The following is a 25,919-nucleotide window of genomic DNA, read 5'->3' on the forward strand; positions in this document are numbered from 1 at the left end:
TTCACAGTGAAGATGACAAATGACCCAAAACATACTGTGAAAAGAAACTCAAGACATTTTTAAGGCAATTAATATTCCTTAATGGCAGTAGTGACCTTATCTCAAGCAAAAAACAAACAAACAAAAAAACATGCTTTTCACCTCTACTGAAGACAAAAATGAAGGAATCAAGACCCACAAACAGGCAACAAGTCAAGGTGTCAACAGTGAAGGCCTTAAGCTTTAATATACTGCAGTGAAACTGCAAAAAATGGCTGCTATTGCTGGCTGTTATTTGTATTCCAAGCAGTCAAAATGATATTGCTGACCTCGCTTTAGCCTTTTTGACCTCAAGAGCGGCCTCTTGTGTCTCAAATTATACTTTCACTCTCAAATGACTAATTCCTGTTTCTTCCCGTTTTTAAGTAACGGAACAGGCGTGGCAACTGCAACATTTTTGGCTCGGAGTGTGATGTAACGCTTGGGTGGGTTATAAATTGCACAAGTTTATTTCACTGAAATACATGACACTGATGAGGACATGCGGAATAGAAAATGTATGAGTCAACAATGCAGAGAGATGTTTACCTATTTTTCCTATATGTAGGGATTTAGGAAGGTCAATTGTAATCATAATCTGTAAAATAAATTACAATTTTAAGTACTTATCTAAATATAGAATAAATGTGTGACACAGTGCAACTCAACACCACTTCAATCTATAACCACAATAATAATCATTATTATATTTATAAATAACCCAATGTAAAAAAAAAAAAGTTTGTAAAAACTGTGTGGGATTTTATATGAAATGTGCTTGCATGCAACCCACGGTGGTAGTTGAACTTGAGTAACTTTTATAACTGAATGTGTTTGGTCATTTGAACTTCTGTCTAAAGTCCTACAGATGGCAGTCTCGGAACCTGAGATGAATGTGAATTTGGACCTTGGAGGCTGACATTTTGGCAAATCACCTTTCACAAAGTAGGTAAACAACTTTCAAATTAAAATAGACGCCAGTGGGCGTGAGGTCAATTTGTAGGTACATTATATTCCGATTTGGCTAACTGAAAACTGTAAATTGCAGGCTTTCATCTGTGTCCAATTATTCCAACCTGATTCATTAGAAGATTATTAAGGGGCTATCAATGGCCTTCGGAGCTTGTAATGGCTCAGATTAAATTGAATTAACTACCTGAAGTCTGCAGTAAAACACAAAACTTTGTAATACATTTCTTAAAGGTAGAGCTCACTAGAAGAAGTACATGCCTTTCAGTTTTTGAACTTCCATTTTGGTCGATAGTGGGATTTTTCCCACAAATTGATGAACAAATGGTCTTGTGGAGAGAAATAACGTTCTAAGGCTTTACTTATGTGTCATCACTTTATTATTAATTGATTTCCAGACATCATGCAAGTATGGAATGTGTAAAAAAATGCAATTGCATAATCACAGAGCCCTCAAAAAAAGAAACGTTTGCAAAAATCCAAATCAAGGGTGTCAGCAGTGGTTGGCCTGTCTAGAGTCCTGCTGAAACCAATCCATTGACAGTGATAGGTTTAATCCCGCTGAAGGTCAACACCAAGCAGGTGTCCATGCCTCTCAAAAAACTCAAGTCGGCGATGTGCTGTGTTTGCTGACACATGGTGGGGCAAGCATGACGGGAATGGTGTAAGCAAGGATAGCTTTCGGGATCCAAGCTCAAAGCAGAAGGTGTTAATTTGAAGGCCACAACCAATTACATCCATTTTGGCTAAGTGGATTGTACCAAACACTATTTTGAGACCATCAAGGCTGAAATTGGTTCATTTTGCATTGGAATAAAATGAAATCTACAAAAGTGCAAATCAAGTTGCCAATATAAAGAAAGTTTGGGAATATAAAAGGGAACGATATGTATTCAAAATACATTTTAATAATCTTTTTTTTCCACATAATCATAGATGAACATGTAACATTGCAAAATGTGTTCCTCATGGTTTGTCAGCAATATGCAAAAACATGCGTACTAATTTCCATTAATGTGATCAAAAGACTGGCATTTATCAACATGAATATTCGGAATGGACATTATAATCAATAAATTGATATTCAAGTCCTGTGTGTATGATTGATTGTTGCAATGGCAATTTGTTGGTGAATCTGTACTGAAGCATTTGAGGCTAAATGTAGTGTACTTCATAGCTGCTACCAGCTGTGGCGCTGGTGAGGGAGTCAACATTACTTCAAAACTGATCTACATTCATACAGCCCTCTGCTGTGGCAAGTCCTCCAGGTAGTGTTAATCTGCTCAGTATGACAATGGCACAGACACAGGGATCCAGAACATTCAGGGAGGTTCTCTCACGACATTAAAAACAGTAACAAAATAACAATGAATTGATGTAGTTGATACTGCATAGTTGATCAAGGAAGTTTGGTCAAATTCGGATTTATTTTGGAGTTAGCATTTAAAAGCTTGGGGAATCATATAAAATGTTTTATTAGGGTTAACTCCACCCTACCGCCTCCCTTTTCTGTGTCTCTCTAAAGTTTACATTCACTTTAACAAATGCAATATAAAGCAACATACAGTATATACACTATGTTACACTGAGTATTGCACTATGGATTGTACTTTGCAATGAATTATAATATTAATCTGTGACATACATTGCATCCATGTGTGATAGTGTGATTAATAATTGCCATTGTGTTCCATAGTATTATGCGCAAAGTATGTTTTGACCAGTAAACAATGATTATAACATTCAAAAGTAATAATCAATCATTGCTAATGAGCTACAAAAGCAAAGGTACGCTTGTTGTGAGACTGTAAGGTATAACATTCATTCAAAGTAAAGTAAAGTAAAAAAAAAAAAAAATCTTTAGTTAATTTGCCCTTTTAGTATGCTGGAAGCGTACAAGCTACCACAATTGTTTATGTAAAAAGCTTGTTCTTGTCATTGTAAGGCCATAAGTCACATCAGATACTAATTATGTTGTGAATCAAGAATATGGATGGCTTGTTTACAATGCCAATGAAACCCCAATTATTGCAATCTCACAGATCAGTTGAGATGGTGGTTTTCTTCACCCTCAGACTGCCGCCCCAGCCACGGGGACAGGTGTTGTAAGAATGCATGCCAGGTGACCGCATGCCCGAGTCCTCGGACTCAATGGACGCATCAGAGTCAGTCAGGGAGCGTGTGTTGTAGAGCCTCACGGGAGAGCAGATCCTCTGCGTTGGGGTTCGAGGAGGACTGGTGAAGGTAGGCGACTGGCCCCCCAGCGGTTGTGACTGGAATGGTTTGTAGTCATAGCCATGGTGGGAGTATCCCACAGGTGAGATCGGCAAGCTGTGACCGCTCAGTGCACCTGGAGATGGGCTGTTTTTACGTTTGGCTGCATTAATAATGTTCTTTGCCAGCAGTCGATGGTTGGCCTTTGAATCTAAATTATTATTGATCGGGGACATGCAGCGACTGTCCTTGGGTAGGGGAACAGGAGAGGAAGCAGAGGATACGGACAGACGGTGAGAAGAGGGGAAAGACAAACTAGTATGAGAAAGCGCAGGAGACTGGGAACGTGAGCCCCAAGGTGGCGAGATGGGAGAAGTGGTAGTTGGTGTTCTGGAAAGTTTGGAAGTAGAAATAGTGGAAGGATGGACAGTCTGGATTACCAATGGTGACTGACACCTTGGACTCCAAGGAGGAGAACGGTGAGGTGCAGTTGTGGATGTTTGAAAATGTCTGGAAGAAGAAAGTGAGGAGATGGTGGCATTCTCGGTACTCATGCTAACTATGGGGGACTGGCATCTTGATTCCCAAGGTGGAGAGGTGTTTGTAGATGTTTTAGATGGAATGTGTGAAGCATTTGAAGATTGAGGATTGACTACCATCGGGGACTGGCATCTTGAACCCCATGGTAGCGAACGAGAGGAATTGGATGTTTGGAATCTGAAATCGTGAGCAGAGGAGTTGTTGAATGATTGGACATTCTGGGATACCATCGGGGACTGGCATCTTGAACCCCATGGTAGCGAACGAGAGGAATTGGATGTTTGGAATCTGAAATCGTGAGCAGAGGAGTTGTTGGATGATTGGACATTCTGAGATACCATTGGGGAGTGGCATCTTGAACCCCAAGGCGGAGAGCATGGAGATGTGGATGTAGAGGTCTGAGGTGGTCTGGTTATTGAAGCTGATGAAACCGTGGAAAGCTGGATATTTTGGTTGCTCATCGGAGATTGGCATCTTGTAACCCTTGAAAAAGGAATCGGTGATGTGATGGATCGGCTCGAGTTGGTTGCCGAGGGGCTCTTAGTTTGAAGGCCGGACGCCCACGTTGTACTGGCGAGACAGTCGGGACTGCTGAACTTCCTTGTAAGGCTCGGCCGAGTCTCAGTGGGGGTTTCAGTTGCGGAGGGTTCCTTTGGATTCTGTTGGACCATAACAAATATAGCTTTTTACTGTGCAATCCTTCATAGAATACAATAGCTGGCCAATTTGGCAGCAGCATATACTCTGCTTCGTTGATTGTTTTGTTTGTTACTAGCTCACGAAAGAGATACACGGGAAACAAAACATGCCTTTGTAAATACAGGGATTCTCTTCAGACTAACTAATATTTATTATAATCACAGTGGCATTAAGGTCATAGCTATGAATTTTAATCCTCTGCATGTGTTTGTGCACTACGCCTGGCCAATAGCCCATGTCGACCTAGTTTTATGTGCCGCTCTCAGGTTACTCTGAATACAAATGGCATTTGCAGGCAGGGATTTGAGGTTACTTGGCTGAACACCATGTAAGCACCCCTCAATAAACACATTAGGAAATACTATCTCAACATCTCAATGTGATAATAATATGAAGACTACTTCAGCTGTTTATTATGAAAAGTTAGAGTATTTGGCTTTTGAAAATGCCTTTAAATGTCTTCATGACCAGGAGGCCCATACACATGATTTGTATTCCCAACATGTAACTGATAATAAAAATATAATTCAACACATCATCTCATGAAATAGATTTGTGTCAAAAGTTGTAGGATTATCAGTCTTATTATTTATTTTGTATGATCGAGTGTTTACAGTGTCAGCAAGAATTCCAGGAAAGTTGCACATACATTAGGAAAGTAATATATGAAATTGGAAAAAGGAGGAGGTCACAGATGAGTGAACGCATAAAGCTTTAATCAGAGAAGAAGTGACTCAGCTAAAACACAATTAGAACAGAACGTGAATGAAAGTTTATGAAGTGAAACAGACATGCAAACTGTGGACAGAATTACAAATGACTGATTATTTCCTTTGAACAAACAATTCTGGAATTGCTGTTTGAAGTCATGAAAATAATGTAGATGCAGGTCCAGAAAGCAAATTAGCATGCAGTCTGCAGATGGCAAACATCAAAGAATCCAAGTATGCAGCACAATTTTGAGTAAAAAAAAAAAAATAGTGGTGAGCAGAGCAAATTACCCTTAAGATATAAAGACATAAAAGGAATTCTATGTCTGCATTTTCACATCAGTGAAAAGAATTAAATTGCAAATTGCAGCTCATAAAGCAGATGCCACATCTGTCAAAGTGCTTTGTAACAACATCACTCTGTTCCTCAAATAAGTAAAACACACAGTGTGGAAGGGGGAAAGCAAAGTTGTTATTCATTTTATTTAGATACTCAAAAGGAAGGCGTTTTGGTGCTAAAGTGCCTTGCAGCAACGTCACGAAAACTCATCTGAGCATGTTAACACGAATTTGTATTTTAACTCAGGTCAATGCCTGAGGTGTTACCTGAGGAAATCAGCAACTTAAATTGAAATTGACATTTTGTTTCTTCTCATAAAGAACAGATGTAATGTGTGGCATTATGTGAATATTTCACATTGGTATTTTAAGAGGAGCTTCAAGAAAACAAAGGCAGAGGAAGATGAAAAAAAGCACAGGAAGGGAGATATAAGAAAATGGTTTATAATTTCATGCCAAATAAAGTTTGACAATCATTACGTTACCACATAAAACTTCTTAAAAGATAAAAGGCCTCCACACCTGTGCTTCAATCCCCGCTTTCTTGGCAGAAAATCTTGGCCTTGGTGCCTGAATCCCCAGCCGAGCAGATGACACACGGGCTGGAGAGAAAGCAGTTGATGGCTTACCACAAACTGGATTTGATGGATACTCTACTCTCGTGATGGATCCGACAGGAAGCTGAGGAGGTTGAGACTGGGTGCGAAAGAGAGGGCCAGGGTTGTTAGGTAAGGAAGTCTGTCTCGAAAAATGCTGAGGGAGCATCTCGTTCTTGGACTGTGGCGCTCCTTTTGGTAGGGTACTCAATGGGTCCTTGACTGGCTTAAGGATGAAAAGGGATGAGTTAAGCTGGTAGGGTCGGTGTCTTGACAGGTCCATCTCGATCTTGGAGCAACCATTCTCAAGAGGAGGTGTCTCTTGAACCTGTATTGCTGGTGCAGTTTGTCTTGGTTTTGGCTTGGCAGTTTGTTGGGCTTTCACGTTTTGTGCAAGTTGAGCACACATGTCAGAGTTTTTAGCAATAGCTTTGACCCTCCCAGGCATATTTGATGGGTAAACCCAAGATGGCGGCAAAGACATTGTTGGAGAAGGAGATCTAATGTGGTGACCTGCATTTTGATTCTCGATAACATATTTCTCCATTCTGGACTTGCGCTTGGCAAAAAGATCTGCACCTTTTCCTGATGCATCATTGAGGGTCTGTTCTGGTTTATGTTCCACCCTTGTATAGGTTCTGGAGCTCTTAAGACAAGAGGTCCACTCCGGGGCTTTGGCTTCTTCAGCCCTTTCTTCCTCTTTGGCAAGGAAGTTGGATGCTTCTGCACCCAGAGCTAGTAACTCCTCCTCAGATGCGGGCTCAGGCACAGATCTTTGCCTTTGTTTCTTCTTTTCATCCACTCCTTGCACCAGAGAAAGCAGCTCGGGGTTCGGAGCTACGACCTTCTTCTCTTTGAATGTGAACATTGACTTTTTAGTTGGTCGTTTCGCAGCACTATCCTCAAGTGATTCTGTTTTTATTGGTGGCGTCAACTTCCTTTCTGCAAAAGACTGAGGAACGAAGGTAGAAGGCTTTGGGGCTGTTGGAGGTCCATAATGGGGATGGGGTGAAGCAGCATTTTGAGATACAGTGAAGGCAGGGTGTGGTGGAGGGTTAGAGGGAGACGTAACAGGTGGACTGAAGTAATCGGCCTTTGGAGGCTTGTTTGTGAAGGCTGGCAAGGGAGGTGTGGGATATGCTGGAGGAGGCGGAGGTGAAACTGCCACGGACTGGGGAGCAGTGAATGCAGAACGAGCAGGGAGGTTGTCCATGACAGGACTAGCTGCCTCTTGAGACTGCACTGTCAGTGGTGAGAAGAACGGCCTGGCAGTTCGATTAATGATGGTGGTCTGCTTGGATGTAGTCACAGTAGTCATCGGAGGTCCATTAGACAGGTTTTCGAGAGGAGGAGATGCCGTATGACCTCCGTTTATCGCTGCCTCACTCTCCATAAGACTCATTGCAATTGGATTAGTATTTTCTCTTTCAGGTGGAAGCTCATCTTTGACTTTGCCTTCAAGTTCTTTGTAGACTAGATCCCTTTCCTCCTCTTCCTGCTCATCCATTTCCTTTACAGGAAGGAAATGTCTTTCTTGGACAGTGCTGGGCTCAGCGACATCTTCTTTGGCATAATGGTCACCTTGTTCCTCCATGTTATCACCTGCTGCTTGTATTCTCCCAATAGGCACGAAGAGTGGGCTGCTAGTGCAATTCTTGTAATTCAAGTCTTTGTCCTTTTCCTCACGACTTCTCTCTGTCCATGTTAGTTTGCTACATGACGGGTTGGGTTTCACATTCCCGGTTATATCCCCCTTGGACTGCACTCCACTGCTTTCCAGTGTAAAGGCGCTGACTCTCTGCTTGCGCCGGTTGAAGAGTTGCACGCCTCTGGAGCTGGAGCTGGACGGGACAGTGAGCTGAGCAGCAATGATGTGACTCCTCAGGCGGGCCTCCTTGAGCTCCTTCTCAGATAAGCTGACACTCCTGGTTAGATCTAGCAGGGGAAATAAAAATAAGGGGGTGCTCAGGTTAGTAAAAGAAAAATAAAGGTCAACATCATCATTAGATATGCTTTATTAATGGTAACGGTGTCCAATAACTTGCTCTGGTTGGAAGAAAAGGCTGTGTTCCCTATCAAAAATGTAAACAAAGACAACTCCCTATCCATCTAATTAAATCTTACTAGACTGATTTGAAAAACAAAATGAAAAAAAGGCATAATCAACTGATTTAAAAATAACCCACAAGTTTAACTTTATTGACCTGAATTTGAAGGCCAGTGGTGTCCATTTGCTTTGTGATTCTTAAAAATTATAGTATTCAGCATGCCTCTGCTTAAAATTATGGTTTGTTTTCTGAGCTTAAGAGTTCCATTCCGAGCAGCAAAGTTATTTCCTCTGCAATCTGGTCAAGTCCCTCCCTGAGCATTCTTCCACTGTGGAGAAAACCCCCTGCTTAAACATCCAACTTGCCTGCTTTCTTACTGCAACACTTAAAAGTCTAACTTGACCATTTTCACCATCTACAGCTACCAAGGGGGGGGCTTAATTGCTGTCGGTAAAATCTCATATTAAAGTAAAAGCATACAAATAGTTAATGAAAGTATCATTAAAGCGACACCTTACTAAGAACTCCCCCACAAATAGTATCATGTGATGAATAATGTGGATTTAAAGGATAATTACAGGTTCTGGTCACACATTATACATTATTCATCTCATTCGTGTAATTCTGTCTGGTTGAAGAAATGTCATGTCCCTTCAGGAGGTTCCCATGACAACTGAAGCAACCATGACTCATTCTTTGTTCCGTACATTGATTTATTCAGACAGCTACATTATTTAAAGTAATTATGTGTCATTCAAAAATAATTACAGATTGGTAAAAGGCGTCATTTATCGTTTTCATGGTCACAGACGAAAAGTATATGAAATTGATTCACCAACGTTAAACAGCCCCTCAGTGATCAGGAATATAAAAAATGATACCCTTTTTTGGTCGAATGTGAAATGATATAAAATGTCTTTAGTTGGCTTATTGAGATTTTAAACTCAAGCACCAGGACCTTTTTTTTTTAAGGTTGTCTGTTGGTCAATGTCCCAAAGTGACTTTTATTAGGCACTAACTTAGAATAATTTCGGCCCGGGGAATATATTAGAGCAGTGAAGCTTGAAATGAAATGTCCTGACTGTAAACATTTGCCTCTAGTGGGAGCCAGATTAGTTATCAGGTAACATGCAGGTGCAAATCCAGGCACATGATATTCACATCATGAACAGCTTCTCAAAATAAATTCGACTCTCCCTAGCAACTAAAAGTGTTTATGTTTGTTCATTATTTAAATCAAACAAAAGTTAATTAATGTAGAATGATGACAGTGACTAAAACGTTTACAAGGAAAACGAAATAGTATGTGAATTTACATAATTTAGAATAAACTTGTTTACGTTTAAACAATTAGTGAACATAATATTTTCAATAATCCAAAACTGTTTATGGAAAATACATGTCAATGTTAATTCTTAATTTAATTTAATTAATGTAGGAGCCAAAAATTACAGTCAATTTTGTATATTCCTGTAAGAAAAGATGTCAAAGCTGTGGAATAACATTTCTTTTGTTATCCTGTTTTTGCATCAGAGTCCTGTGGAAGTTTTTTTTTTTCTTCTTCTTCACAAGGCATACAGTTGGAATCGAAATTTTTACAATTAGGTTGACTTCCTTCATAATCAAAAAATGTGACAAACGCAAGTTTAAATCTACTGAATGAGTTTCCTGTGCAGTTTCTCCCCGTGTAGATGTTCTCCCTTACCTTTTCCCTGTCACATTCAGAGCTCCGCCGTTTTGTACGTCCCAAAAGGTTTCCCAGTGAAGTGCAATCTGCTAGCCTCACACACCCCTTTCCCTTTCTGTAGTGTGGCACAAGCTCCAATTTCCTTTTCTTAGCAAGTCCAGCAGCACGCAGAGAGAGGGAGGGCGTCTGCAGCTGGAGCCTGCGCCGCCTGTCTGCCTGCCTGCAGCTCTGTTTTGCACTACTTCAAATACGGATTCATTTCTTGAATGGAAAAAAAACAAAACTCAGCGGGGCTTATGGCTTCTGTGGAGAAACTATGGACGTCAGCTCTGACTTTTGTTTTGACAGTTCAAGAGAAGCCACCAATCTGTGTCAAGTATTGAGCGGCTAATCTCCATCTAATGTCGAGTGACGGCAGAAAAGTGTCTGACCCTCGTTAGAGTGATTGGAAAGCGAGATAGTCCAGTTTGTGTGCGTATGGATTAGTGCACGGAGACCAAAGAGCCCCAGTGGCTGACCCCTGCTACCCTCCCTGTCCGTCTGTGTGTTTATTATGCACTCTCCCTGAGTGCCTGGCCTCTTTGAACCCTCTGGGCATAAACTCCAAGCTATAATGGCTATGATAGGAATTTCCTGTCCTGTAGCGAAGACAAAACTGGAAGCCCTGAGCCATGATATCAAATCGTCCGCGCCCACGTTCTCTCACCACGTCCAATTTCACGACCTCATCCCTCTGCTATCAGTCCCGTCCCTCCTCCGCCTCCCCCTCCATGGAGTAGAAAACTCCCACACAGCAGGGGGATTTTAAAGTCAGAGGGCTAACCCTGCATTTTGTGTATCAAAGGTCAGATTACCCTGTCGGATGTTATCTTTCATCCGGCACTGGCTGCGGGCTGAGCGGGATGACAGCACTGGCCCCAGTGGCTGTTGTGTGAAGCGGGATGGAAAGACAAGGATTAACAGAGGTCCTGGGATCTCCTGGACTGAATGTGACCTAAACTCCAGGTGAATCCCATGGGGGCGGCGGATAAGAGAAGAGCCCAGAGGTTAAAACCAGCCCTACAGTGTTTCTGTGTCAAAGGTCTGTGCAGAGGTGTAGCCAACTTTAAGATGTGTTGCATTTGGTGATCTGTTTGAGGAAACCTAACGTACATTTACTGGCCACAATATTAGGTACACCAGCCCAAGCTAGTATTGATAGAGGAAGTGAATAGGGACGGTTGTTACCATTTTATTTTTTTTTTTCAGACCGATACGAGTCGAGTATTCAACTCTTGCGTAGCCACTCATACCAAGTACACAGTAAATTCTGCAGAGTAAATTTGACTCTATTTAAAGTGGGACCAAATAGACTCAGTTTAGAGTTTTAATATTTACACTTGGAAGAGAGTAAAATAAAGAATTGGGAAAAAATAAAAGTGACTCAAGGGTGGAGGAACAAACTCACGACTTTCAGCTTGGGAGACAGCCGATCTACTCTCTGAGCCGCGCAGCTCCTGCTTTCTGTCAGTATATCGCTCATGTCAGCTGCAGCTGATTCTATAATTCCATGGAATATTTCCGAATTCCAAGAGACCAAAAATGATGTCTTTGGTCTGTTGGAGAAACGCAAACAGTAGGAGAGGCATAGCTCAGGTGGTATTGTGGCAGTATCCCAAGCTGAAGGTCATGAGTTCGTTCCTTAACCCTTGAGTGACTTTTATTTTAGTTAAAAAAAAAATATATATATATATATATTTTACTCTCTTCCTAGTGTAAATCTTAGCCTACTGAGTCTGTTTGCTCCCTCTCTAAATAGTCAAATGGACTCTAAATAGGGGTAAATTGAAATTAATCGTAAAACTGATCGTAAAAGGCCAACCATCGCGAGCATTGGCCCGATACCCTAAAACATGAATTTCTCTGATTGTTGAAGTATTCTCACCATCCCGGAAAACAAAACAAAAAAAATCATCCAAAATTGTTGCTAACTCTTAAATTTGATCCCATTTGTTAGTACAAGTGTACCTAATGAAGTGTCTTCTGTGAATGAAATTGTTATACACAAATTATGATTCAATGTTTTCATTAATAATTATTTTGTCAACGTAGTGTTTTTATTTAATTATTATTATTATTAATGGGCTCTAAAGTAGTTTAGACAGACATGGCTGTCAATCACTGTGTTGTATATTTTATTGATTACATTTCCATTGCTGACGGGCTTGCAGGATTTTGACTGTATAGAAACAGATGTTTCATTGAGCATTTTGCCATCTCCAGTTACACAGAAGGCGGGACTTTTTGTTTCTCCCTCCAAGCTTTTTTCCTCCACCACAACGCGCCATATTTTCACTTTGACTCAAGTGAGGAGAGAAAGTAGCACTTACTTGTTTTGCTGCTCATCTGCTCCGTTTTGAGTCCAGTCGTTTCATGTGTTTTGTTGCACTCCTCCACGGTGGTGGCTTGTTGCGCTGCTTGGATAGGTTTAGTCAGTCCTCCTGGACTCCAGCTCACTTCTCTACGCAAAGACATGTGTCCCTTCTCCATCTCCATTGTTACTCCAAGTTAAAATCACTCTTCTGCAGCCAAGCAGCAGCCCTCTTTGAAAGTGTTTCGTCCCAATTGGATCAAATATCCCTCTTGAAGTTTTAGTCCTCACTGGTAATACAAGGGAGAAAAGCAAAAACGTGTCAAGGAAAGTAGCTCAGTTCTCCAATTGGCTACTAACGATCAGCAGAAATCCTTCCAAGTGTTTTCTTGTTGTCGACTGAAAAATGTCACAAAAAAAAAAAGTGTGCTCTGGCTTTTGTCTTCATCAAGTCTAATTCCCTATCTAACTGGACCTCCCTTTAGGGCCAAGGCAGCGTTCCCCAAATGAGTTCCACTGGATGACTGCCACATGAAAATTGCACAATTTTGGCATGGAAAGCCGAGAAACAGCCCAGTCTTCTCTAATACTCTTTTTTTTTTTTTTTTTTTTTTTTTTTTTTCCCCAGACGTTGCTCTTCCTCCGCCGCTATTTCAGTCACCAAAGCATTCTCTCCTCTCCGTCTTCATCCAAATCTCCAGCCCCCAGATTATTTTTCTTTCAGCGAAAAGATCTGCTCTTTATCTTGGCGATCATAACTCCAGTGTGACATGAAAAGGGAGCCGCGCATATGGCAGTTTCCTGCTGTTCGGTGCATGTGAGGAATAACATTTCACTCTGCAAAGGTCATTCCCAAGACGGCTTTGCATTGAAGCTGTTCAATTATATGGGGATCCTGTGTTACACTTTATATTGTATATTGCAGCCAAACAAAGTGTTTACAGAAGACAGCTCTATTTTACCACTAGATGACAGGGCAAGTATGTCGTCACTGATAGTTTGGATTAATACTGAAAAGCAATAAAGGAAGCCATCATTTTGAATTGAGTTACACTGTGGTTGGCAACTCTTTGGGCCTGTTTTCACTTTGTTTATTTGTATTTTTCTCCCAATTTGGGAATGTTTTAGTTTTGTTGAGTCTGTTTTGGCTTCAGACTAAAAGTCTTGCTGAAGGGAATCCGGTGCTAAAAGTGCAAAAAAGGCAACTTTATCTCATCTCTCCATGAAAGCATGTCCTCTCCGAGGTAATCTGCAAAACAAGAAAGAGATGTTTTATAGTTCTGGCAGAGCCTTTGGCCCAGAATTAACAAGATAAAATAAAATCATATTCTGCCAATCTGTTTTTTCCATGGAATTTTCAAGCTAAAATAACTTTATTTAACTGTCAAATTAAGTCACCTTTATTCACAAAAGAGTCTCAAAGGGCTTCACAAGCCCACAGTTGACAAAAGCCTTTTCACAATATGCTGTCTTGTCAATTCTTACGGCTTTGTGATCTTATGAAACATAATCAAGTTCTGTTCCAATCAAAAGTACACAAAAAGAAGAACGCACAGAATACTCGGTTGTTATTTTCAGCTATCTTAAACCAAGGACGTATTGGTCATGTGAACGCTAGGCTACGGAAATATCACAAGATGTTTCGTGCCGCTATCGCGGAAATACGTCCCAGTCAATGTCAACGTTAGCAAGTACTTTGAAAGTCCGCACATGACGAGTACACAAGATCGTACTCTGCATTCTTCATGTTGAGAAACAGCTAAATATTAGCGCGATGATGAATACTTGTGGTCATAAATGTATACACTCTGAGCAAATTGTGAACTAAGGTGACCTTTCATCTGACTGTCCTTGAAGATACTGAGAGCCTTCGTTGTTTTTGTTCACGAATCACCATGGTAACACATTTTCACATACCGGAATCATTGTTATGACTAAATGCCTTTCCATTGTTGCTTTGTCTTTTTCACAACTCCACCACAACCCTTGATGATAGCAGTGTGTTAATAAGGAAAGGCACTCAGCAATATGTTAGCAGAGTCATAACCTTGAAGACAGTCGAAACAAAACACTGCCCAGCAATGAAAAAGCACCAAAATGTCGCATAGTGGCGTGATGTTGACGAGTGAGAGCAGATGAAGGCTGGTACTGTTTAGACTCTTTGACAACAGCTCTTTGAGTCTCGCAGATGTGTCACAGATCTGAAATGACATCTATTTTTTGTAGATGTTCTTCATTCTTCAACATTCTCATGTCCATCTATGCTCCCTAATAGCCGGGGCATGGCATTGCTTCAAAGCTTTCTTGAGAAACGCACACCCGTCTAATTGTACTGTATGCGCTTTTCATACTTGACATCTGATGTCATCCCCCCTCCTTTCCCTCTATCTAGCCACCAATTACCTTGAACTTCAAAAGCTGCTTCACCGTGCCCACCTGTGCTGCTCACCCACAACGCCGTGGCTTCCCTGTGCCACTCGTTGACCTCCATGATTAGAGGTAGGGATATCATTTACAGTCTGGGCCGCTGGAGGCCACTTTAGTGTGTAATCACAGTGTTCCTGTTCATTGTCAGTGAATGATGCATCCACATGTAGACGGCCGTATAAAACTGTAATCAGTCTTCTAATGTGTACACATACGGGATGCATCAGTGGCCTGGTAATAGAATGTCAGCATAATGATTCACTCACATCACATGTATTGTTTCACTGTGTTGGATATACATGAATTTAGATGTGTGATATGTGTAGTTTGAAGTACACTAAGCCATGAAGGTGTATCATCTAACATGCACACAATTGACACCCTCAGGCGCGACCATGTGTCTGTAATCTTTTACTGTATTTACCTTCACACTGTGCATGTACATACCAAAAAATGTTTTGGCTAAAAATGCTGAAGGATTTTTTTTTTTTTTAACCTCCCCCAGATAATAGGCAATTCAAGCTGAGGAATGATTTTTGGTTGTACTCCAAAACTGGCAAAACTGGGGGGGCGTGTTATGATGGTCAACATGCCTCAGCTTGTGCTAGGTGATGACTGACATCTAAAACATGGCAGAGTTCCAATTAATCTCACGGATCTTGGCAAAAAAAAAAAAAAAAATTATTTTATCTTCATGAAATAATACTTGTGGGGGTACAATCAGGTTTTCCGCACATTCCACTCCCCTGTTCACAGGTGGGGAAACTTCAAGCGACAAAGATTAACATTTGAGGGGGGTGTATGTGTTCCGGTGCCAAGAGGGAGGCGCCATGACGAGAAAACTGTTAGACTTCAAAAGAGTTAATCACTTTTTTAATAAATAAGTATCAGAACTGTAGGGATACTTTGTAACAATAGAGATATTTTAAGGCAGTAGTCATGTGATTTCTCTCAGCCAATCAGCAAAGAAAGGTAATGACAATAATGACAATCTTATATTTTAAATATTATATGGTGTTATAATTTATTTATTTATGTATTTATTTATTTATTTATTTATTTATTATTATATATATATATTTTTCTCAAAATAATTCAGAAATTATACAAACTTATTAAATGATATAATATTTGTTTGGGTTGAAATGAAGTCAATATTCCAGTGATCCCCATTGTAATTTCACTACATAGTCGACATTTCCCCGTAGTCCAACAAAATATACCATCACAGTTTAACCAGGACCACAGAGCCACGGTAGCGACACAAAGAACCCTGCAAGTCCCCAATGAGGTGGGGGAAACAACATCCCAGATGTTTGCCATCTTCTTCAAACTTTCCCTCCTTTGTTTCAATTAGCCGCCTGTCATCTCTCTCTAAACAAAGATAGCAACTTACCCCCTGAAGATAAACGGAACGGTCTGCAGGTGAGGGGACTGCAGCAGCAGTATTCCTTGCTGTGAGGCGTGCGCTGGTCCACTCACTGCAGCTCACCTGTACTCTGCTGGGTCTGTCTGTGTGAGGCAGCAGCCCAATGGACGGCCCCCTTTTTCAGTTCCTATATGACTCTGCACACGCACTAACCCTACCACACACACCCCCACCCCCCCTCTCGTCTCACTCATGAAACAGACGATGGATGGGGCGGGGTGGAGGGTCAGCTGGAACACAGAGAGCTCTTTGTCTGGAATCTTTTTCATATGGTTTCCTTCAAGCTTGCATACTGAACACATTATGCTATAATATATTTTCATATTCAGCACGAGGATGCTGAGCAGTTTGTGGGTCCCACTGTGTTCTCCCCTCCCTCATTCTCTTTTTTTTAATTCTTGACCCACTTTCCCGCCAAGTGTACCGGGCAGACTGCTCCAAACAGAACTAAAATGGCAGCATAAATGTAAACAAAGTGTCTGAGGGGGGGGGGGGAGATGAACAGTTTGTTTGTGTATTCCTTTCTTGACACACAGTAAGTAAAAGCCAGATTAAAAAAAAAAAAAGAAGTGACTTTTCATCCAAAAGTATACTTATAGTGCAGTACATTATGTTGAAAAAATACATCTTCTGTAATTATTATGAATGCAACACTTATAGGTAGCTCTCGATCGTTCACCCACTATGGGGCAATGATAGATTAATTTTCTCAAGAGCACTTAACGCATACGGGCAAATACCTCAATGAGTACTATAAAAACCATCTCAATGAGTGCATATTGCTGGAGCCCATACTACAAGCGCCATATGATTGAAATGTATTCACTAACTGGTGCGTGAGATTTGGAGTCGGATTAGGTTATTTATGTTAACATTAACCCAAAATCAGGGCAACAGTCGGGATAATTCCAAACAGACGTGTCGTTGTCATGAAAAACACACGCACACACTTATGGTTTACATTCTCAGTAATCTGAACAATAACTGACAGATGTTTGCAGTGCATTTTAACCTTAATCCATTGAAGGAGATTCTTAGATGTCATTGAATTCTTTGAGTTGAGATTCATTGAAATACAAACATTAGAAACATTGTGAGTAAGATTATCCTTTAATTGTTTATAGCTGCTGAACTGAAACTATTGAAGGCTTTGGATTAGTTCATCAAATGCAACAACTGAATGTAGATTATGTGTATGACAGTGTTGGCTGGCTGACTAACTGACGTCATCATCATTCTGAAGCGCACATTAAAATCACACTGCACATTGAACCTTGAAAAGTCATTGACCACCATCCCTCTGAGAAACAGACTCATCAGTCAAGCCAGGATTCATTTAGGGGTATATTTTTGATATTATTTTAGATTGAATTTACTTAATTTCAGGAGAATCTTTAGTTTGCCATTTTTTGTGACCCACTAAAGCACTTAAATGCTAAATGGATAGTTTTGGGTTTTTTTTTCATTTTGCCATCAGATTCCTTCTTATGCTGCATTCGAGATGGTCGTAAGTCGGAAATATCCGAGTTGAAACTTCCTAGTTCCAACCTCAAAGCGTTCGAGGTGAAACTAAACAACCAAAATGGCGGATAGTGATAAATTGTTTTTTTATTTTGGTCCTCAAAACTCAATTTGACCTCCAGGAAACTTACCTTTTTGCAATTGAACAATGAATATGTGTGAAAATATTTGCTTCTTGCTGTATTTTGCTGCAACCCAAGTTCATCACTGGGCCCATTTTAGCCCCGCCCTAAAAAATCTGGAAACTGAGTTTAATGCTGTAGTTCCACAAGTAAGTACTACATCCAGGTAGGTCTCAAGCTTGCATTAGTATTTGGCAATTATCTTTAAACATGTATCATATATCAAAATTTAGTTTATAGGGTTTCTAAATATGTTGTTAAAAATATACATAACATTTTCACAGTCCTAAAAGCCAACCCTTATGGGGAATGCATAATGTCCCCACAACAAAAACGTGTTTGACAACTCTGATAATCCAATAAACTCCCGTTTATTGAACATCAAAACTGCACCATCTGCTGATGCAGTAATCCTTTGCAGTGATGCTGTGAAATGATACATAGATGGATGGTACAGTAAACCAGGAGGTTCACGATGGAGTTCAAGGTTATGAGATGGATGGATGGCAAATCTGGAGGCTTACAGTGGAAATAAATTCACATGGTGGAAACGTTTTTTTTTTTTTTTTGTCCGACAGGGTTCAGCAGAAATGTCTTAATTACCCCCCAGCTGTTGGATAAGCTGACTTTAAAGTCTATTTCTTGTGGCTATGGTTTGCCCCTGTATTAAACTGAAGGTCACACAAGGGTTAGAGAAAAAAATTACATTACAATTACATTACATTTACAACAAAATGAAAAGACGATGCTGAGTGTAGAGGTTTATGTTGGATTTAAATTGGAAATGTTTATGCAGCAGAAACGTCTTAACGTCTTAATTACCTTCCAGCTCTTGGATAAGACAACTTTAAAGTGCATTTCTTCTTGCTATGGTTGCCAGTTAAGTAGAAGCACCTGCGGCTAAAGCCAATCTGTGGCATGGTTTTTACTTTCTGGACCTCAATTCTCCACCTCTGATGAGATTTAGTCACTACATATGGACATTTGTACTCCAGAAATAATTCAAATATAAATCTGATTATTACAATGAACTGATTACTTCTATTTATCAGACTTTTTATGGGCATCAAAAATGTGCTCAGTGAGTACTTTTCCTGGTATGTCATCAGTGATTGGTGCCTCAATCCCATCGTCTGGCTGTCACGTGAGCATTTTTAACGGCGAAATATATAGTCTTATCATTTCTGATTGAAAGTGTGCTACTGGTGATTTTTATGCCTGAACCGTTTTCCCTTCCACTATGGCTTAGCTGATGGATGGTTTCAGCAAGATGCTCGCACTATCCATCACCTCAAGGCTTCTCAAGTAACATCTCTGCCGCTTCTTCTTCTCCCTCAACACCTCTTTCCTCCTGCTCTCTGTCATCCTCACTGTATTTATCTAACCTTATCTTTTTCCATCTCCTCGCCCTGCTCACACATCTGTCATCGCAGATCGCTTTTCTCTCTACCTGATCGTTTTTTCCCCCCCTTATGATCCCACTCGAGCGTGGCACAGGAACCTAGTGGTTAGCATGTCTGCCTCACAGTTTTCAGGTTTGGTTTTCAAAAGGTTGTACCGTAACCCTCTCAAGTTCAGGTGTAACCCTAATTAGGTTAAGCGGGATTGAAAATGGATGAATGGGCTTGCTTAAGGCCTGTTTTTCCCAACAATTGCTATCTCTTCAACACCTTTGCAGTGTGTGCTGCCTTTCCTAACATGTATATGTGTTCGACCTTATGCATCTGGGAGCAGCCATTAATGGTGGCGTCTGCTTTTTCTTCTTCTGCTTCTTCCCTTCAGCGTCTTACTTATCTGGTGCGGTGGCGTGACTCTGTGAAGGGCAGATGTGTGTGTGGGAGCTGAGGGGAAATGTTAACACACTTTTCTTCAGAAGAGGGCTTCATGTGACAAAGAGGACGGTGTGGAATTTCCTAAGCGATCTGGTTTGCATTGCCTCTCAGGTCTGATCCTCTACATCGCTCTGACAGAAGTTATTAGACGCCGTTTCCTACGTGGCCCGGGCCTGCATTGATTGGAATCATACGCAGGTCCTGCTCCGTCGACCCTGGTTATGTCCCCTGTGGATGTAATGGGATACAGTGACGGGGCCGTTCAAAGGCAAAGCTTTAGTCTACACAGACAGAAAGGAATACAATTCTGCGTGTTTGTCGATGTTTTGGTGGGTGGGTGCTTGGCAATGATTATTGATGGTATGAGATTGCAATCGGTCTGATCACCGGCCCTCTGGGTATTCGATATGCATGTAAAAGCCTAATTCAGTTAAGGCACGCTCATGTTTCACTGTTTCCTGTGTTTATTTTCTGTCGAAAAGAGTAAGGCGTCTGTATTTCACATATAAGCTGCCTCAGACTAGTTTGAGGCAGAAAATGATGAAGATGTTTTTTTTGTCGTTTTGTGTCATGTGTCGGTCTACAAAACAGAGACACTTGAGGGAATGTCAACTGTTTATTAAACACAGGCTCACGCTACAGAACTGAGCACAACACTCAACGACAGTAACACTTCTACGTGGTGTATCAAATTTTTAAGACCTTTGTATTTTCACTTTACAGGGACTTTAATGATTGTACAGAATCAAAAAGACGTAAAATAAAACTTTGAACCCTGTTTCAATACAGCGTGAACAGCAAAGAAATCCCTCAATGGAAGCTAGCAAATGCTAACGGCTATGCTAGGTCCCAGCCAACGAATATTAACGCATCTATAGATAGATAGATAGATAGATAGATAGATAGATACCGCTGAATTCACATTTACAATCAATGTTACTTTCCATCCTGGCGCCTGCTATTACATTAGTGCTACCACAAACCTTCTGAAGCGAATATACTATGCTAAATATACTCCAGAGTCAGACTACGACATCGTTTTGTGGTCGAAATTGCTTCCACAGACTGGGCAGGGCATCCAAGAGTGTTTTTGAAATGGTTTGCGTGATTTGGACCCACATACCCATTAGTGTACTGTGGCAGGACCAGCATACTAATACTCATGCTAATACACTGATTGGGTCCAAACCACAATTAGCTGGCACTATTCTGGATAATGTTGAAGTCATATTATTATTATTATTATTATTTTTTAATCACCAGGAAAACTGATGACAGATCACAGCTGAACAGTCCTCTGAGGTTGTAGAATTTTAACATTAGCAAATATACGCCTATAAACCACTAAACTTCAGTTCGAACCACTTCTGTGATGTCAGGAGTCAACAGTAGGAAGACAGAATACAGTAGTGTTGTTTTTACTTTTCCAGAACTTACAAGTGTGTAAAAAACAAAACTGTGACGAATTCATGTTAACTCTTTCACTCCCAGCCATTTTCACCTGCTGGCCGTTTGTGTAATAACTACCATTTCTTCAACAGTTCTTTGCAGATGAGAGGCTGCATTCTGCCTTCTGTATGCTCTAGCATTAAAAAAAACAAAACAAAACAAAAACAAAAAAAACATATAAATACGTCTTTGGGACAGTTAAAATATAAAATAAAAAAACGTATTTACACGTTATTTGGAGCAAATGAGTTAAAAGTTAGATGTAATATTGTCTTCATTTTCATCAAAATTTTGGGTAAGAAAAGGTATTATGACCCTGAACAGGTTGTTTCCATTTATTTAATATTGGTTCCAGATACGAGCAGGTCAACCAACATCCCACATTTTTTTCGCCCCCAACCTTTTGAGGTTCCATGACACTGCACATGAATCTCAGGATTGAGTCGTTTGACAATTGCTGTTTTCTTTCATTCTAATCTTGTCTGGTTCTCATCACATTTAAATGCAATACATAAAACATGATGTTATCCAGTTGAAAACCACACTCATCAGTGTTCACATGCTGCCAGCAGCCAATTCAAACAAAGGCCGGATGTTGCTTTTCAGCTCATTGTTTCCACGTAAGAACAGTCCGGCAGCACCTAGTACAAGAGCGTGGCTTCATTAATGTCTCCCGTGGGATGTTTGATTCTTATTACGTGACACGACGGAGGTTTGAATGCGACACTGTGAAACATTCTGCTCATTTGGCATTAATCGTTTAAACTCAACTGTACTCCATCAGGCCAACACATGATACATGTGAATCAGGTCCAAAGATAAACATTAAAATGAACCAAACTGTAATCCATCAAAAATTGTGTACTATGCACAAACATATGAATGATTGCATGTGACGTCCCTTCTGCTTCTGTTTGGTATACTGTACACCATTCCCATGGAAATGCCTTTCTGCCTAGTAGCTGGGCCTCCCAGCAGATGGGTGGAAACAAGGCGGGAATTATTGTCCCAACAAGAGTGAGCTTCTTGTAAAGAAATTAAAGACTGCAGAATGTAAGCCAAATTTACAAGGAGATGAAAATGAAATGACAAATGGCATGCCAGCTAGCTTAATTTCAGCGAGCCAGTGACATCAGCAAATGATGGTGACAGACCTGCTGCAGTCATTTTCAATAATGTGGTGTAATGTCGGGAAAGCGCGGCCCTGGTTGTGTGTTTTATGAGGAAAGTGACTTTATTTGGATGTTTACCACAGTGTTCTACTCCAGGCTGACCTGTTTTTTTTTTTAACAGTTAACACTTTGATTACAGAATAGTCTAACATAGTGATTCAGTAACTCTCTGGACTCAAACTACTACCCACTTCCTCATCTTAAATTTACTGACCCACTCAGTTCCCCATACACACGCACACTACCCCCCTCACTCGCGTTGCATCTGCAAGCAATTAAATTGATTCGTTCATACCTCCAGCCATCTGGCCCGCTTGCTCCGAATTAAGAATCTACATTGGATATTTTCCATTCCGAAGGCTCGTTTTTTTTGTGTGTTTTTTTTTCCAAGGACACAAGAAGCTTTGTTCTACATTTTTCAGGGCAAATAAGCCACTGGAGATCTGTTCTGTCTCAACTGGGAATAACTTACTGTAACAAGATTTGCTTAGAAAAGTATAAGATGGAATGGAACATTCTTGTAAATTGATGTTCAAGGTTGAAACTAGGGATGTTCGATACCACCTTTTTTTTTTTTTTTCTTCAGACCAATACCAATGCAAGTACTCAACTCTTGAGTAGTCACCGATGCGATAACTAGCACAATTAGTACTTTTGATGCATAAAATTTCCCACAAAAAAGACCAATAACCAATTTTTCCTTTTTTTTTGTTGAATAAGCAATACAACATACTAAATACTGTAATAAATTAAAGAGGAATGACTAAAGAAATGTTTATAATTTTAATTGTATTTTATTTTTTTTGTTTGTGTGCGTTTGCGTGCGTGCGTTTGCGTGCGTGCGTGCGTGTGTGCGTTTGCGTGCGTGCGTGCGTGTGCGCGTGTGCGTGCAAATACGTATACATTTATACTCATGAATTCACCTAAAACCTTATAAATATCCCATTACCCTTCGCCTTAACCAGGTACTTCAGAATCTTGCCAGAGTCGTGAGGTTCAAATGGTCAGGAGACCAGAGAAAAGGTCAGAAAAAATAAAGAGAAAAGAAAGATAAATCAAAGTGAAATCCAGCACCGACCAAACACTTCCTGCCTTCCCCATGGTTACAAAATCAAAGTCTTACGCCAACGCCAGAAGCCTCTAAATTCCAACAAATTAGCGAGATCTCAAGAGACCAGAGGAACAACTAAAGAGAGGAAGGAGGGAAGGATCGATGAGGCAGAGTGAGATCCATAGAAGCCAGTACATCCAATCCATCAAAGTGAAATCCAGCACCAACCAAACCCCTCCTGCGTGGTTACAAAACCAGAGTCTTATGCCAACCCCAGAAACCTCAAACTTCCAATAAATTGAGATCTCAAGTGACCAGAGGAAAAACTAAAGAGAGGGAGGAGGGAAGGATAGATAAAGCAAAGTGAGATCCACAGACACCAGCACCCACTGATTCAAGGGGCTGTGGGAGGGAGAGGCAAATTCTGTTTGAGTTTCAGTAGATGCTGGTGCGATGGATCTGGCATGCATAAGGACCACCACCAAAGAAAGAAGCCGTCAACCGCGGTCCAGCAAAGCGAGCACCATTCATTTCTACCATGGAACTTGATAACATCTAGCATAATACAGAGCCTTCTAATAAACATACATAACATTGGATATTCATTGAGAAAAGCTATGAATGAGTAAATACAAAGAAAGTTTAAAAAAAAAACAACATTTATGTGATTTTATTTGTGTGATTTACAGCTAAAATATTTACAACATATATCCAAAAAAAAAGAAAAAAAAAGATTTGAAGTTACCCGTTACAGACTAATCTGAATTTGTTGCAATGTTCCCGTAGATTCCCAAGGATTGAATCTTTGCAAAGTAAAGATGAATGTATTTGCCAAAGTGGCAGTAATAGTTGTTGCTGCTATTTACATTAAAATTCCTCACCGCGTGCTCCTCTTATCACTATCACGGGACAGGTGTAATGAGCTTACATTGGCCGGCAGAGGATCCCATTACTTGGGAGATGAGTCAAGATACAGCAAAGGACACATTGTGGCCATTAAAGAGAGTCCAACCGATTGGTCATGGCGAAGCTACGTCACTGGATGTTTTTGGATGGTTATTTATGGTCTTCGGTCAGGAGATGAGGAGAGAACGGCCACTCTGAGCCATCCTCCAGCTGCGAGACCAAGGAGACCAGTGACAGACGTGTTTTTCACTGCATCCTGGAAAAGTCATTCTCCATAAATGAACTGTCACTTCCATGGTCAGCCTTACTTTTTATATATAATGATGAATACATGCGCCACATTTCCACAAATACTCTCCAGGGGCCTTTATTTTTCTCAACTGTAGATGGAAGGTTAGCACAAATGGAATACAATGTATCCCGCCAATTTTTAGTCATTGAATTTAGGGGAGAACAGTCAAACACATTAACACAATGAACAGACTTGCACTACAATTCGCAAAGTCAATCCATCCCCATCAAAAAAATAATTCAATAATGAGGCACACAACACAGAAGATGCTGGAGGAAGGTGATTGGTCGACACAAGGAGCGGGGCTAATGAGAACAGAACCCAACAATTAGACATGACATGAAAAATAGCCACAAGGAAAACATTATATCTATAAAGAAAGTCAAAAAATTACAGACCATTGTATTACATTTGAATTATTTATGCCAAGTTAAACCACAGCCCAACACAATAAGGACTATTATGGCATCATTCAGAGAAACAACAAGAACCAAAACAGCCTTTTTCGGGAACAAATATATCATGTACAATAGCTTCACATAGCATAAACATGATGCACACAATGTTGTGATGGAACCACGTCATTCTACTGGAACGCTCATTGTGGTTAAAAATGTTATCATAACATATAATCATCCTTGATTGTGCGCTGGGAACTCATTTGCAAAATGCAGTAAGGCCCCACACTTCAATGCATCTGATTGTATCGCTTTTGGTTAGCGTCGATAGCATTAGCATTGGAGCTTAATTTTTTTTAAACCAACATGGTCTCCCAAGTGGGGAAGTGAAGCCATGCCAACTGGCACTGAAGGCAAGTGACGGTTCCAGTCCTCCACCCAGAGCCCACATTGGAGCTTAATGGTCAGTGTTTAAATGGTAGCATCTAGGAGATAAGATAATACAAGTGTCATTCAATAAATACGGTGAATTTTTCAGTATAAGGACTTCTAATACAGATAGAAGCTTACTTTTTTTTCAAGGGTCCAAATAGGAGAAAGTCTGAAGGGGCAAGTTCTCCTATGAATTTCAACTGGTTTGCACCCTTCAGCAACCAAAAACTTGATACCTGACTGCTGTTCAACTCTGGAGTATGCCTCTTGGTCGGCCATCTTTGTTAATCGCCAAAACTCAAAAGTTTTTCTTTAATATGCAAATTAAATTAAATCCATCTGAAAAAGGAGTAAATCAAAATAAATATATATAAAACATAAGCTTCTATCTGTTTAAGAAGTCCTTATACCGATTGGGGTACGGAACCTGTTGAAAAAATATGATATGCTAGTTTTGCTATTAGCAAGATTTTTCACACTCAGTCCAATAATAATAATAATATTGGTCCTAACTGTTTCACTAAACTGTTCCAGTTTAGTATAATGGCTCTTACAACAGTTATTTTGTGCCAGTAAGAGATTCCAAATCCCTCCATTTCAAACCTCTAGCCAAAATTTCCTCTTTGAAAGCAACTTGGATGTAAAAGAAAGTTGGGACTCATTCCCAAGTGTTCTCATGCGAAGTAAACCTGCGTGCTTCTATTTCGGATATAAAGAA

The 25,919-nt window shown here is 40.4% G+C and overlaps 1 protein-coding gene and 1 long non-coding RNA gene across 3 annotated transcripts in view; one reads left to right on the forward strand and one right to left on the reverse strand.

Moving 5' to 3' along the window:
* The window catches only part of LOC144026393 (uncharacterized), a 54,138-nt gene that overhangs the window by 838 nt on the left and 27,381 nt on the right, over nt 1-25,919 (forward strand). Inside the window, exons 2-3 of one of the 2 annotated variants that reach the window (XR_013285124.1) lie at nt 879-967; nt 14,563-14,669. This is a non-coding gene — a long non-coding RNA (uncharacterized LOC144026393). The remainder of the gene's footprint in view (nt 1-878; nt 968-14,562; nt 14,670-25,919) is intronic. The other variant, XR_013285125.1, reaches the window with a different exon arrangement.
* Nucleotides 1,876-12,752, reverse strand: synpo (synaptopodin). Its single transcript, XM_077533047.1, has 3 exons — nt 12,190-12,752; nt 6,012-8,020; nt 1,876-4,400 (listed from the first exon to the last, which is right to left on the reverse strand). The coding sequence occupies exons 1-3, from the start codon at nt 12,353-12,355 to the stop codon at nt 3,024-3,026; spliced, it is 3,552 nt and encodes a 1,183-aa protein (XP_077389173.1). The 5' UTR covers nt 12,356-12,752; the 3' UTR covers nt 1,876-3,023.

Source organism: Festucalex cinctus, chromosome 9 (assembly GCF_051991245.1).
Source record: "Festucalex cinctus isolate MCC-2025b chromosome 9, RoL_Fcin_1.0, whole genome shotgun sequence".
NCBI classification, from domain to species: domain Eukaryota; kingdom Metazoa; phylum Chordata; class Actinopteri; order Syngnathiformes; family Syngnathidae; genus Festucalex; species Festucalex cinctus.

Coding starts and splice junctions, on each gene's coding strand:
- synpo (XM_077533047.1), bottom strand. CDS start 12,355: ATGGAGATGGAGAAGGGACACATGTCTTTGCGTAGAGAAGTGAGCTGG. Junction 8,021..12,189: donor GCAGATGAGCAGCAAAACAA/GTAAGTGCTACT, acceptor TTCCCCTGCTAG/ATCTAACCAGGAGTGTCAGC. Junction 4,401..6,011: donor AAGCGGGGATTGAAGCACAG/GTGTGGAGGCCT, acceptor ATGGTCCAACAG/AATCCAAAGGAACCCTCCGC.